This window comes from Salminus brasiliensis, chromosome 9 (assembly GCF_030463535.1).
Source record: "Salminus brasiliensis chromosome 9, fSalBra1.hap2, whole genome shotgun sequence".
Classification (NCBI taxonomy): domain Eukaryota; kingdom Metazoa; phylum Chordata; class Actinopteri; order Characiformes; family Bryconidae; genus Salminus; species Salminus brasiliensis.
In genome coordinates this window covers 14,646,128-14,662,309 of record NC_132886.1, presented here as the reverse complement: position 1 = coordinate 14,662,309, position 16,182 = coordinate 14,646,128, and the positions used below count along the sequence as shown (strand labels likewise).

At 41.7% G+C, this 16,182-nt stretch overlaps 1 protein-coding gene across 2 annotated transcripts in view; it reads right to left on the bottom strand.

Moving 5' to 3' along the window:
• Window positions 1–495: 495 nt before the first annotated feature.
• The window catches only part of LOC140562129 (insulin receptor substrate 1-B), a 58,435-nt gene continuing 42,748 nt past the window's right edge, over window positions 496–16,182 (bottom strand). For both annotated transcript variants that reach the window (XM_072687540.1, XM_072687541.1), the window contains exon 3: window positions 496–4,959. In XM_072687540.1, the coding sequence (XP_072543641.1) occupies window positions 4,952–4,959 (8 nt within the window). In that variant the 3' untranslated portion in view covers window positions 496–4,951. The remainder of the gene's footprint in view (window positions 4,960–16,182) is intronic.

Below are 16,182 nucleotides of genomic sequence, written 5' to 3'. Positions count from 1 at the left end.
CCTGGCTTTCAGCTGCTGCAGGCTTGTTGTTGTATATTAGGCTCATATTTCCTTTGCTTTAAGATCCATTAGCGCTCAATAATGAGCTGTGGATTCCGCACATGGTCTGATCGACATCACATTGAATCCTTTAATTGGACTATTTAGCCTACTGCTAAAAGTGCCACTGCAATGTAAACAATGTATGATAAACAGCGGCTGAGACTGTCTTCTAGGGCTACATTAACATACCCTATATATTGGGTATATTAATACAAATGCTTGCTAAAAGCTTTAATATTAGATGCTATGTAAGTAGTGACCTTCAGCTTTGTATCCATGTTTTTCTTCTAAGAAATGTCTCTTCTGTTTATTAAAGATATTTTACGTGTTTTAAACAGATGTTTTTTTGACTGCCAAGTGTTTCTGTGGCAAAGTGCAAAAAGTAGAACATGTCCTTGTGTGACACCAATTTCAAAATGTCTGTCCGCAAGAAATCTCCACTCTGAACATGTACAATATCCACATTTTTATATGATTTCTTTAACAGACCATCAACAAACATGAATAACACAAGTCTGCAACTCACACTGCCCTTATTCTTTCAAGCGATGTGACATGAAGGTCTCTGAATCACAGGAAACAAGAACTCTAGCGCATTAGAAGATCACCCAGGACCCTGATGGTAAGCTCTACTCCCCTAAGACAAAAATACCGTAGTAAGAACCAGCAGCAAAAAACTGGGAATGCCCCGCCCCCCTCCAAAACATATAAAATTGTACAACATCAGTATCAAAACCATCTGTATGCTATTCTACACAATACTGTGTATCCTCTTACGAGTGCGCTGCCTCCTGAGGGAGTTGGTGTTTGTCGCCTCATAACTAGATTTTCTCAAAGACTTCAGTGGTAAATTGACATTCACAAACATCTCAGCGAAACCACCGAGACCCAAATCACAAGCATTCCATGGGAAGATTATGGATAATGAGATCTACTGGTACAGATTTAAGAAGATAAGGTCTGAAGGTATGTCCTGACAACAGGTCAGCTTGACTTTCTTAGGCCTCTAACTGCTGTTCAGGATCATATCTACATCTACTCTTTAAAAGAAAACAAGGCCCAGCTTCTAACAAGCTTCATAGTTAGATCATCATCTTAACCAATAGAGAGTGTTCAATATACTGCATCAGTCAAAAGTTTGGACTCACCAGGTTGAAGTGTACTGATCATCATTTAAAAAACATTTGACACAAATGCAAGGGTGACCATATTGGGTGTTTTTGTTTGTTTGTTTTTTTTTTTAACGAAAAAAAGTAGTTAAGAAGTTGGGTGTTTCAAGTAATCATATGTTTAATGTGATCAGCAAACATTCAACCAGATGTGTCTAAACTTTTGACTGGTACTGTGATGCTCACGGTAAGGTGCTTTTAGGAAACCCCGCCCAGTATAGTATGAAAGTCATAAGTGGAAATGAGCCAGTGAACAGTATGCAAATGACATCACACCGATTAACTTATCAATGCTCCGCCCACAAAGTCATTCTTTCATAGCAAGTGTTGTGAGGTTAAACAAGTGTGTGCAGAATCAATTGATTCTGTATGTGTGTGAAAGGCCACATTGCTAAGACAGAATGAGTGGAGCTACAAAGGGTTCTTTGAGCAATGTCATAAAAGAACCATTAGTGGTTCCACTGTTTTAACATTTATTGTTAAAGAACCTTTACATCAACTTCTTTAAACCTTTAAAAGGTTCTCCACATACACATTTCGTTTTGAGACTAACGTTAGCTTTGAATTGATCTAGCAACTCCAGTCTAAATTTATTAGGTTAATTAGGGCTTAAGACAAAGTTTTGTAAAGCTTGTCCTTCATAGCTTCCCGACAGTCACTATGAAAACTTGCATTTGTGGGCGGAGCATGCACAGGTCGATTTCCAGTTACAGGCAAGCTTTCATTTGCATACTCGGGTAGGCTTCCCCTTTTATAAGGTGATTCTACCGTTCTGAACCACAGTCCAAAATTCTTGGTATGGCTGGTTTCTATTGTATAGTACAGATGGATGAGGCGTGCGCTGTACAGTACAATGTGTGTGAGGCCTCACAGGGCATGTGGGGTTGCCTGCTGTAGCTCCGGATTACTGTGCTGAAGCGGCGAGCCCAGTCTGGATGCAATAAAGCTTATTTGTTATGCACAGTATCCAGGCAAACACGGGATAGGCCGGTGCTGCCCAGGAGAGCGTAGACTAGAGGGAGAAGTATTTATGATCACAACACATGTACATAAATGCAAGCCTACACTCTTAAAAACAAAGGTACTTCAAATGGTTCTGTAAACAATGCCATAGCTATAGAAGAGCAACTTTCGATTATATAAAGAACCATGTTAGCAGTAGAGATGTGGGAGTGTGCAGAACATTTTCAGGGTCTGGTCTTCTCACTCTCATTTCGTGAACAAACATGGGTTCATATGGAACCAAAAGTAGTTCTTCTGTGGCATTGCACCTTCATTTTCAAATGTGTGCACGGATTTGTATTATAAACTGCTCTTTCTTTTCGACACTAACATACATACACCCCATCCTCTATTTCTCTATTATGAAGTCTTTCAGAAGCAAGTCATGGTGCAGCAACAGCCTCCACCCTACAAATAAACACACCCCAAATCATTTTCACAAGGTGGTTAATCATCATTAGACAGCAAGTTTTGAGATTTATGACAGGGAATGAATAATTACCAAAAAATAATCATATATATATATATATTGGGGTGGGATCAGAATCAGACGCTTTGGCATTTTTCTCTATTTTAACATATCACAAAAATAGGGTACCTTTTCACTTCACATCTTTTTACGTTGACCTTAAGCCAGCTTTCTTAGCACTGATCTTTACCTTAACCAGTATTTCTACAAGAAAAATAAAAGCTAAACTGGCCTCAGATCAGCACGAATGGGAACTTTTACCAGGCTTTATATACTGTCCTTCACATTCCCACCTGAAAGACAGATCATTAGTACACTCTGTACCGGCTGTGGGCCGGTTCAGCTAGCATCCTTTTGTGCTGCATGAGGTAAGTAACAGCAGGTACCATCACAGAGAAACATCCCACCTCAGGAGTGCGGCTAAAAATAGCCCATTCTGTTACACGCTACCGTTTACGCTAGTGTGAGCAAAAAATATGGGAGATGGAGGTAGGGAAACAACGAGAGAGAGAGAGAGAGATGCAGAGAGATGCAGAGAGGCAGATAGGCACTGAAGTACTACTGCATAGCTTGAACGTTTGGAAAGGGAGACAGAGTGAGGGTGAGGTGGGAGGAACGAGGTGAATTAAACAGATGGGAGGAACGTATCCATGCAGGATGACCAAATGTATCCTTTTGTAGCTGAACTGCTGCAAGGCTGGACAAAACAAAACTCAGCTGTAGGGCAGATCTGAGTTCCTGTGTGAATTTAAAGTGCATTATTCATTTATATTCTATAATCTTTGCAAGTGAAAGGAGACTTTCTTACAACAGGTAACACTTTCTCTCTTCGGTTCGAACGGGATATCTGCCAGCTGACTGTAAAGTAGAGGTTTAACGGTGCATCTACCAAAGTTCAAAAGCACGTTCCACCCGGAAACTCTCCTACGCCTCCTCTGCCTCTCCCTCCCTCTCCGTTCCTCACTGTCATGTGTAGAATATGGTTCACATGCAGTACATTTAATTATCTGTACTGATTCATTCTTTATATTTATTCTGTTTGCAGTGAAACAAAAAAAATCAACTATTTATAAAGTATTTATAAAGTATTTGTCTTTTCCAACTTATTTAAATCATGTTGCTATGTGTGCAGAAAACGCACTGAACATGCTAACATTTATACTCCACTGATTAAAACACGACAGGTTGTGCCAACTACCTCAGGGAGGACTGTAAACACTAGGTAGAACAAACAATAACTTGCAAAAAAAAAAAAAAAAACAATAAAAAAGAGAGACCTAGGTTAGCCATTTGAATTTTTGGATTTTTTTGTGTTTCTCCTGTTCTCGGATCGACCACCGACATCCAAACTATGGTATGATGTTTGTATACGTTACGCTCCTACTGTAAAGTCTGTCCAGCATTGCAGCTGTTCCGATAAAAGGACGGGTTTATGCATGTATTTACGTTTTAAACTAAGAACAGAATGAGTACAGAGAAAGACAGTCAGTAGTGGGGCAAGCTTTGGGGTATTGAGGCTTATTTTCAAGCTGCTATGCTAATTAGCTAATAACATCACAGGCTGTTTGAAGGGGTGGTTCATTATTTGTGTTTTTACACAAACATCATCATCATCATCATCATCAGTTAAACCATTTACACTATAGTACCACCCCAGACATTCGTTTCCTGATGATTTCGCCTCCTCATCAGCTAACTTCCAGCACTATAGAGAATTAAAAGCTTCTCTCTGAAAGTTCATACCAGTTCCTCAAAGTCAAGCAGAAACAACTACAATCAAAAACAATAGGCACTTTCTTTTTGCAAATTATGTATAATATATTCAAGAATTGAGAACTTCCAAGTTCAGCAATTGTCTGATTGAATCATTTTGTGAGTATTCAACTCCAAACTGTCCGTGCGCCCAACTGTCGGATCTCATTGGCTCCAGGTTGGCAGGCGTCCTTCCTTCGCCGCGTCCTCTGATTGGCTACAGTGCTTGTTTGTTACGAAAGCAATCTGGGCAGCAGGCAGGAGAGTTCTTTTTTGGCACTTGTTCGTATTGATTGCTGCAATAAGTCAAACTAAAAACAGAGATGAACTTCTTTCTTCTTTTATTTTTTCATAGGTCTCTTTCGAAAGTGCTCGAGAGGCGTGCTGGACCTTGTGCGTACAAACACGCACCACACCACGCCTCCCTCTCCCCTGTTCCGGTTCTGGCAGTTGCGCTTGAACATGCGGGAGAGCTCCAGGACTTCAGTTCCCAGAATTCTGGAGGGCAGGCAAGACATCAGCATTCTGGAAAAAGAGAAGAGAGAAATGTTTTGGTTGAGTTTTGGGTCTCGGAGTCAGGGTGAGTTCCAGCAAAGTGTAGTGTGACATTCTGATCGTATTTTTGCAGCATCACACCCTGTTTTCAACTCAAATGCAGCGACTTTTACATTTACATTGACAATTATGGCATTTGGCTGACTCTCTTAGCCAGAGCCACTTACACAATATGTCCAAATGTTTGTGGACACTGCATCTAATGAATGCATTCAGCTACTTTCAGTTGCACCCATTGCTGTTACAGCTTGTCTAGTCCCTGTAGAGAAGTACTGCCAATAAAACAGGACTCTCTGAAGCAGCTAAACATGAACTGGCACCATGCCTAATGCCAGGTCAAGAAACAATGAATGAATATGTGTCCCAATACTTTTGTCCATTTAGTGGACATTTGAATCATGTTATACAGATTGGAGAATGTAGTGTTAGGAGTACTGCGCAAGGACTCTTCGGACTGAACCCTAGTCTGCCACAGGGGAGGCAGTGTTGTTGCTCAATTTGATCCACCAAAAATATATTACATAAACACAGTTATTGCTAAAAATAAGCAAAAAGAAAGAGGAAAGCTACACTACTGTAATATATCATCACTGTAAACAAAACCAAAAGTGATAACTAATGCAAGATATGCAATTCCATGTATTTTAGTTCATTTGTATTAGTCCAGAATTCTACACTGTCCAGACAATGTTGAGGGCCTCTGGCCTTTTCGAACATTCTGCGTTTTCTAATGAAAGGGATTTGTTATGACAGCAATAAAAGGCTGTTGTTCACATTTGAATCCAGAGCATTAACTTTTTTTTTTATATCAGGCCTCCGTCAGTTGTAGCGTATAAAAAGTAGCTGTATATTAGTCTGCTGAAAATGTACAATTAACATGTAATTAATCTCTAAGAGCCTCCTGATTGTCTCTTGTACTACAAGTCTGTTGGTCTCCAATGGAACTAAGGGTTCCCGGGTTTGTGTGCCCTTAGCCGAGAGCATCTGTGGTGAAAACTGGCATCAGGAAAAGTAAAGATTTTGTGTCAAGCTGAGGAGCCAAGCTGACCTCACGATACACAATCAATCAGCAGTAATATGAGCATACTGTATTATAAAAATCGATACGAAGCGTCCTGTGCGGTTCCTCTCTCTCTGTGACCGTGTGTAATTGCATTGTGACATTTTCTCAGGGCTTCTTTAATCTGAGTTAAAGAGGGTTAAGTGTCTATAAAGCTAACAGCAAATGGCCGACTAGACATACAGTAACCTTGTAAGAGAGAGCATGTGGGTCTGTCAGTGCGCGCAATGTTGTATGTTCGTGCACAGGAGCAATGGCAAGAACATTACATTTGAGGACTCATGTAGCTGAAGGCAAGGCATTACAGTGCATGAGTGTATATGGGTGTGTGTGTGCCTATGAAGGACAAGTGGTCTGAAAACGTGACTTTGCAACATGAACAAAATCAACATCGGCTGTATATGCGGTTTAAACTGGACTCAGTTTAATAATAACATGCGAGGGCACTGAATACACGATTATCCAACATCTCCGGTGAAATGAAGAACAGCGTGGACCCTACCTCTCCACTCCTCCATCTTTTTCCTGTGACTAATATCCCCCCATTTTCCCTCATTACTGTGCCACAGCTGGTGAGAGTGATTTCAAAATGAACAAACAAAACCAGACAGCAGGGTAAGCAGTGGGCTAATTTAGGTAGAACATTCTGTGGATTTGGAAAATGTTTAAATGTAGGCCGCCCCCACCCCCACACGCCTGTTTGCAGATAGTGCTGCGGTCATAATATTAATACTAATTGATATGTCCTGATGCTGCTGTTTACTTCATTTCAAATAATAGCTGGGAAAAGATGCATAAATAATTGGGGCTGACTTCCGACCCGCGCTGGCTGTACGCTAAATGCAAAACAGCAGCATCCACTACAGCCAATCGGAGGAACACACTGTCATCACATCACATATTGTGTAATAGCTCCTAGGTAACTGCTGACCAACGGTGGTGGACACCGCTGTTTGTTTTCTCACTGGGCGTCCTGTCCTGCCCACATTCATGTCCTGTACAGAGATATCGCCAAGAATACACATTACACAGACATAGGTTTAGATTTTTTTATGCACACACAGATGAGCCATAACATTAACACTAATATTAAGTAGGTCCCCCTTGTGCCGCCACAACAGATCTGAGCATTCAAGACGTGGACTCCACAAGACATCTGAATGTGTCCTGTGGTATCTGGCAACAAATCAGTTTTTAGCACCAGATCCTTTAAGTCCTGTGAATTATGAGGTGGGGCCTCCAGGGATTGCATCATGCATCATAGCTGCCCATGATGGGTTGTCCTTTCTTGGACCACTTCAGGAAAAACACTTTAGACCTGCCTGATGTCTGGAAGATGTTCTGACCCTCCAGTCGTCTAGAAAACATAATCTGACTGACTGTTCACTTGCCCCCTGACAGATAATGTCAATGTTAATGTTATGGCAGATAGATGATATATGAATGTATTTCGGCAATTGCATCATTTAATCTAATATCATTAAAACCAATGACGGGTCAATGTATTTGACATATTGGGCATCAAGTAAACAGTTGGTTGTGGAAGTGGTTAGGACTGGGTTAGAACATGTCCAAACATCAGATTTTGTGGGGTTTTCCCAGTATGCAGTGGTCAGAACTGCTCCACGAAAGGACAACTGCTAAACTGACAACAGGGTCATGGGCACCCACTGATGCATGATTGGACAGGGCTTAGGGGATCTGCTGCTAATGGCCTGGTGACCGCAGGACACCTTTAGAGGTTCTGTGGAGCCCATGCTTCAACAGGTCAAAGCTGTTTTGCTTCTAACACATCAGCTTCTAACGGGCCATGCACCTGAAGTGCCATCTCTCCACAGAGCTACAGATGTTCTTACCCTAATGCCCCTATCGCCATACCAAATCCAAACAGTACAGGAACAGCTGGAGAGACTCTATGAAGAGACTCTATGAAGGCTTGGTCTGCATCTGTAAGCTCCTCTAAACTTATTCCAGCATTCAGTGCAACAAACACAGCACGACTGAACATCTCACTGGGGACGATGTGGAAAACGGCTGCGCTGACCAGCAGTCGGCCACGCGGCCGTAATGATTTTGCAATAAATCCAGCGCAGACGATTTGGCAGTAGGACATTGGCAGCATGCTGACTGTACTATTTATACAGAGAACAGAAATGATTGACTGGGGAACAAGTATCAGTGTATTTGACCCCACTGAGTAGACTGTTAAACAGCCCATAACCTAGACAACAGCTCAGTGAACGAGGGCCGCAAATCAATCAGGCCCTGTGCCCTGTGCTCTAATTGTAAAAAGCCCCCCCCCCAACCTCTGTTCATTCTTGCAGCACGCTATATTTAGCCACTCTCAGAACAAGCTGTGCTATCCAGAACATGGCAACTTAGCACGGCAAACAAACAATCTTAAGAGGAGAGGGAAGACGGTGACATTAACACTGACAGTGGCATTCACACACACACACCTACGTGTGTTTCTGGCAACCCTGGCTTAATACAGAGACGCACAAATATGTGCAATGTACACACACTCACACACACACAAGCAGATTCAGACATAGGAACAGCTATAGGCCCAAACACATTATGTGATATGCATTGGAAATAAAATAAGCACACACACATAATGTGTGTCAGTGGTGCCCTTGACAGCCCAGCTGCTCCTGCTGTAGCAGTAGGATGGACTTCCTCTCTTAAGAGCAGTAATGAGATACAGTATAGCCCACTCTCTCACTCGCTTTCTCTCACTCCCTCTCTCGCTTGCTCTCTCTCTCTCTCTCTCTCTCTCTCTCTATCTGTCTGTCTGTCTGTCCATCCCATCATTTATCTCTCTCATTTCCTCATGCTTTTCTCCATCTGTGCACTAATCAATTTAACAGTGCCCCTGGGATCTCTCTCTTTCTTTTGCTCTCTCTCTCTCTCTCTCTCTCTCTCTCTCTCTCACCGTCTTTCTCTCTCACACATGCACTAGCTCTTTCTATTGCTCTCTCTCATGCTCTCTCTATCTCTCCTCTTCTATTTCTCTTCCTCTCTCACTTTCTATTTGTCTCCCTTCTTTTCTCTCTTACTCTCATGCTGTCTCACGATTTCTCTCGTTAATTTCTGTCTCTCGTTCTGTCTCTAAGTGTGTGTGTGTGTGTGAGTGTGTCTGGTCTGTGACGTGTTTTATCGGTCTGTCTGAGTCAGCCTCTCAATTACTTAAGTTGGCTTGATCATAATGTAACACTGTGTGTGTGTGTGTGTGTGTGTGTGTGTGTGTGTGTGTGTGTGTGTGTGTGAAACATTCAGAGTCATGACCTGTTCTGTGTAGCACTGCATATATGTAATGCCTCTGGAGTACAGACGGAATGTCTGGAAGGCTTTATATGTATTTGAATGTACATTTAAGTGACAGAGAGAGAGAGAAAGAGAGAGAGAAAGAGAAGGGGAGTAAGAGAGAGAGTGTGTGTGTGTGTGAGTGTGAGTGAGCTTTGCTCTGCTGATAGTATGTCAGTGACACTCCCTTTACCCTGGAGCCTGTCAAGGTATATATGACATACATGTCATTTCGTGTTTATTCAGGTGTGTGTGTGTGTGTGATAGACTGTGCATACATTCACACTCACACAGGTGCACCTTGGTGTTGTCTATCATATTGTTGTTACTGTTACAGAAAAGAGTAGTACACAAAAATGTGAAAAAGCTTGGGGGGGCGCCACACCTTTAAGAGACGGGGAGTTCCAAACAGCATGGAAAAAGGAGAGAGGCACGAGGGAGGAGTAGAGAGAGGGCGAGAGAGGGAGTGTAAGAAGGGTGTATTGGGACTGGATTAGTTTATGTATCAGACGTCTGTTAGAACACTTTACTCGTCTCCTCAGTGATAAAACTCTCACATCCAGACCACAATAATTGTATCAGAGCTGTACAGGGGCTGCTGAGTCTCAAAGCGCTGTGCACCGCTTTGTTACAGTTTCCAAGTTAAATGACCTGTGAAAACTGTGTGAAACGGTGAGTGGCGGGATCAGAGGTGCGTTTTCTCTCGTCTGATGGGTGTGTCAGCAGTATTAACTAAACAGTTGTGAGAGGCAGAGCACACAATGGATACTAGGCTACTGAAGTCCCCTACAAATGCAGTCTCTGCAGCTTGCTGCACAGAGAGTAATCGAACGGGCCATTTATGTCATACTGCGTTATAATGCAACGTTCTGTCACAGCCGAATGCAGCCCAGTTGCGTCCTAACGGTCAAAGAGACGGTAGCTCTTATGCAGCGTTCAAGTGCTCATCGGAAGTCTGTATGTACCAGACAGTTAACCAGTAAATACCACTATACTCTGTTCAGTGGCTGTACTCTTAGTACAGAGACCTGAAGAATATCCCAAAATAACACTGTGTCGCCCACAAACGCTGCGAAGTATCAAACGAAATGAAGTCATATTGCAGAAGTGTACTAACAAAGAACCTGAGTACAAACTGAACTTAAGAACATACGTAAAAGGTAAAAGGTTGGGGAATACGTCACATCTCGTAAACTTCTGTATCATATGCTGCCTTCAAGTCATGTTGAAAACATCGGATTTACCAGATGAGCGCACATGCAACGCCACCACAAACTCGGATTTTCAGATGAGACACAACTTTCCTAGTTATTTAGCAGCAACACACAAACACTACTGTCGATTTTTAGTGGTTACATGCTACTGATACTTCTTACGGGATGAAAGTCTCACTCACCTGTTGTTCATACTGTGCTCTTTGTTTTGTTGTAAAAAACGATGATAATTATAAGTATACTTGCTCTCCGTACAAGGTGGACTTAAAGGCAACGATAGAGTCTTTTCGTCGGCTGTTCAATATTTTCCAGTTTTCGACACCCCTAGAACGCAGCATTATTTCAGTGTGGGCCAAAGCAAAGTTCATAAAAACTTATTTTTAATTCTGTGAGTTTACATTTTTCTATTATTTAATTGTTATTTAAGCAGGAGGTCCCTTGAGATTACAATCTGGTTTTCAATGGAGACCTGGCCAAGACACTTACAATTCAGAAAGTGTTTAATATCTATTGGAGGATCCTGGAGAATATATGTGCCCTCTGGGACTAACTACGGCAGGTGGCAGCGTCCAACGAGTTTTCCAACGAGAGTCGCCATCTGCCTGAACAAACACAGAGATGTGAATCTCGACAGGAGGCAAGTCTGCTTGTTATTTTCTCAGAGGACGAGCAAGAAAAACACAGGCCTGGCCGTTCAGGACGGAAACTAATTAACAGAGGAGTCCCCATGAAAATCACAGCACATACTGACAATGTCATGCAAAAAAATTTAATTTCCATATTTGTTGAATCTGGCAATCGTTGATGAATGGACCAATAACAATGCTCCAAAATGCTCCAAGGAATAAAATCTTTTTACATGACTTCCATTGAAGGTTCTGAGGGTTTTGTATCTCTGCTGTTGGTTGAAGACTGTGGATGATGGCTAACTTGGGATGTCCTGTACTGGGGTTGAATGAATGGGGCATAGAGAGCCGAAATGAGCAAAGTGGGTAAGATACTTTCCACACACACGTCTGCATACAAGCACGCTCACACTCATGTTTGCGCACACACACACACACACACACACACACAAACACACACACTCAGTTTTGCTGAATCATCTGTGCGCTTTCTCACTTAAGCAGTTCCACCACATTCTGCCAAAGGCTTTGCAAAAACGTAAATCAGCCCTTCAACATATCTTACACACTTACACTCTTACTCTCCTACACACACACACACACACACACACTCCACATGGCCAATATATCTCCTCATCCTATTCTACAACACTTACAGACGCTGTTAGAATCTCTGCATGCTTCGCCTTCCTCAAGTGAAGCAGAATCTACAGAAGTTGAGGGGTTGTTTGAACGCATCATAGTGTTTTTTTAGACTTAGCCTGCAGCACAGCGTTCGGGACGCAGTTTCAGGACACAAGTCGTTGACATTGGCGTCTCATGTCAAATGAATGGGTCACAACTATACAAGATTATGTTGTAACTGTCAGAACAAAAATCTTCTAAATGGCAACGTGACAGGAGGAGGAAAAAGCCTTCTTAACTTTCAGTGGAAACTAATGTAAAAAGATCTGTACTGAGATCCTGTATTTTATTTTTATGTAGCATAAACGATTGGGCATATATTTCATATAAGTATCATTTACTGGTCACATATCATCACTGTCATACAAAAATCCTGTATCTCCATTTTTTACATTGCTTTCCCTTTGAACGTTAAGTTTTTTACTTGTAAAGTTTAGAGGTTTTTGAATATGCATGAATCCCTGGGGACATTACATATCTTATCACTGCCCAGCCAATTATTTCGGACATAGTCCAAAGACAGACAGTTCCAGCGTGGCACAATTTGATCAGTGGACCAATAGAAATGCTCCATTGACGTCTATTGAAAGTTTCTTATGCACACACATACATATATATATATATATATATATATATATATATATATATGTGTGTGTGTGTGTGTGTGTGTGTGTGTGTGTGTGTGTGTGTGTGGGGGCAAGTTGGTCTGTGCCAAACTATCCTATCCTCTAATGTCTGTGGGTGGGAGTGTTAAATGTTAAATGTACTAATGTCCAGTTATGATTTTGTGAGCCTTCATGAAGTTCATGACGTGCATGAGTATCTCACATAAGTATTATTTTCAGAAAACAGTAAAAACTATTTTTTTATTCACATTAATTCACAACTGTTGTCTCTGGAATGTACAAATATAATTCAGTTGCTAAACATCCCCCTATCTACAATAGATTATAGACTATGTTTTAACTTCTGTTTTGTCAGTAATGCTCTGTAGAGCACATTCTTGGACTCTCCATGTCATTTAGTGTCGTCCAGTTTCAATCAGCGGTATTGCTGTAGTCAGCAGATCTGCTGCTGGTTTGGTTTTGGGGGAGAGAGAACTGTTGCTCAAGGGCAATGGCAGAGTTTTGCAAGTTCTGAACCTGAAGAGCAGTGGCTATTGAGCAATTATATAATAAAGGAATGCTGACTAGGGATTTTCGGGTTTGGCACAGTGTGTGTACCATGCAGACACACACAGGCACACATTCACAAACTATTCTGAAATCCACTTATTAACAGACTGTTGCTCTGCTTTGACCTACTACTTGCCTGTAACCCTGCCTGTAACCCTAGTCTTTGATTGCCAGCAAAGGGCTTGTAAAGGAACACCAGGCAGGAGACAGTTTCATTAAACACACACACACACACACACACACACACACACACACACACAAATGTGTACACACAGTTTAAGCATAGCAGTTCTGCAGATATTTATGAATGCTTGACAAAAGTAAACCCAAGATATGACAACAGTCCTCTCCTTTGCTGCTTGCTTTCCTATGTTTCACCCATAGATGCTGCAATTCAGGGTGTGTGAGGTATTTAGTGTGTGTGTGCCCTAAAGACAAAGTTCAAATTTGAATATAATTTGAAAGTGTAGTCAGAGGAATGAAAAATGAAATATGGGAGAGAGGGGGAGGGGGGAGGGGGAGCGAGATAGAGAGGGAGAGGGGTAATAGAAGATGCTCTGGTCAGGGTGTCTCATAAAGCATGTCAATCTATCCCTGCTGTTTTTAACCCAGCAACAGTGAAACACACACACACACACACACACACAGATTACACCCTTCTTAGAAACGAAAGGAGACAGTGTGTCGTGTACCAAGACACACATCCATACACAAACACACACTCATACATGCAAAACAAATAAAACACACTGGACCGCACACAAAGCCCTGGAGGCACAGCACTGACCAGACTGAGAGGTCAACAGGTTCAACTGAACAGATTGATCAACACGTCTATCTACCTGTCTGTCTGTCTGTTTATCCAACCATCCGTTCATCTGTTTGTCTGTCTGGACACTTACCTGTCTCTGTTCAACTGATCTATCTATCTACCTATCTGTCTGTCTGTCTTTAGACATGTGTGTCTCTATCCATCCGTCCGCCCGTCCATCTATCTTCTATCTTCTATATTCTTACTTGTCTATCTACCTAGCCATCCATTCATCCATCCAACCACTGATCTGTCCATCCATCCATCCATCCCATAAATCTGATAATTATGGCTGCATAATATGGACAAAGTATCTTATTGTGATTTCATTTCTACATCTCGAAGTTATGATACACCCTTTCCAGCACTGAAAAAATTGCCTGTGTTTTTTATATTTGCTGGATGACTTAACTATTTAAAACACCCACAGAATTATTCTGGGACTGATCAGGATGCGGACAATGCACAGTCATCATTAGCACTGCAAGTGACACCACAATAGATTCGCTATTAATAATCATTGCAGACAACATGGAGATGGGCTACATGCTCGAGGTGGAACATCTGGCCAAAGTGTAAGGACAACAACATGCTCCTAAACACCTCTAAGACAAAAGAGACTTCAGGAGAACAAAGGAAACAGATGACCACTGCCTCCATGTACATTGAGAAACAGTGTAAATGGTAGAAAGCCTAGGGTTCCTTGGAGTCTATGTGTTGAAACAGCTGATATGATACCTCCAACACCTCACACCTGGTCAAAAAAGTTCAACAAAAGCTTTTCTTTAACAGGCCAAGCTCCCACAGAAACTATTGGTGGCACTTGACAGGAGCACCACTGAAAGCATCCTAACCAAGTGTGTCACAGTGTGGTTTGCCAGCTGCCCGGTCACAGAACGAAAGGATCTGCATTGTGTGGTAAAGGCGGCCTAGCGTGTTGTTGGAAAAGGGTTCCCAACCCAGTGAGGTAAACGGTTCAGGACAATAAAGTACTGCACCATCAGACTACAATAGAAGCAGCTTCTTTTCCAGAGCTGTGGCTTCCATTATATCCTTCCTAACCCATGCAAACACATGTACAATGTCACTGTTCCTCAGTGTAAAGACAGTAAAAAGTCAATTCTATCTAGACTCTTATTAGTTATACATTATGCAGCCGTAGTGAATGCACACCAATATGGCATGTAAATGGTTAAATATGACAGACAAAAGGTAGCACAGACCCGAGTCATTCAGATTGGGTTGTTGAGGCCAACGGTTCTTCATTTTCATTGTGGCTCCTGCTGGAGTTGACACCTAAATCAGGCTTAGGAATTTGCTGATGAGTTGAATCAGGTGTGTTAAGTGCAGTGAAAGCTATAATTTTCACAGTGGTGGCTCTCAGGGTGTAGATGCTGCTGTATCTACTGCTGGATGGTATTGGCATAATGATCAATTTTACAATATTTTCCAATGTATTAAAGGATAATGAATAACAAGCTCTTCAGAGTATCCTCAGTAGAGGTACTCCATAGTAATTGTCTTACAAACTTGAAACAGCTTGTTTTGATTAGACTGTTTCAATAGGTTGCTATAGATGCTGACAAGACCGAAACCTAAATTTCCAGATAGGAATTATAGCTAATGTTTATGTTTATTTAGTTTCTATTACATCTGAAAAAAATAGTACACAGAATCAGATCAGATTTATTCTTATTTACCCCAGATTTCTGATCCAGCATTTTCTGCTGATATTGGACTAATACTGATGTCCATCAATGCCAATATGCAGTCTCTAGTTAGATTTAATACCTTGGACGCTGTAAAAAAGTTCCTACCATGGTGATAACACTCACTTTAACAACCAAGAGCAAACCAAACTTAGGCTACTTTCACACAGCGGGTAAAGTGGACCAAATCTGATTTTCTCCCCAAAGCCAGGCTTTTTAGACTTTAGTTTTTTATGTGACCTATATCCAACATTCATCTGACACACATGCACAAAAGAGTTTCAGGTTTCATCTTCACCAGCATCACAGCTGTAAAGGAGTTGATTGACAGCTGGGCTTATGACCGAAAGAGCGTCCAGTCTCACTGTAACACAGGCGTATTATTCTGCTGTGGCCACTTCTTTGGTTTCTTTAAACTTCATTTTAAAGCTTTTTATTTTCCTCTGGCACTGCAGCCACGTTCTTTTGTGCCCGCGTTCAGACATGTCTTCAGACATTTTTTTAAAACATGGAGCGGTTTATATTTGCCTTCTAAGTTTGTTTAAACATTTTTAATATTTTTTTATCCTGCCAGTCCAAAACCTCCCTTACTGCTGTCGTCCGCT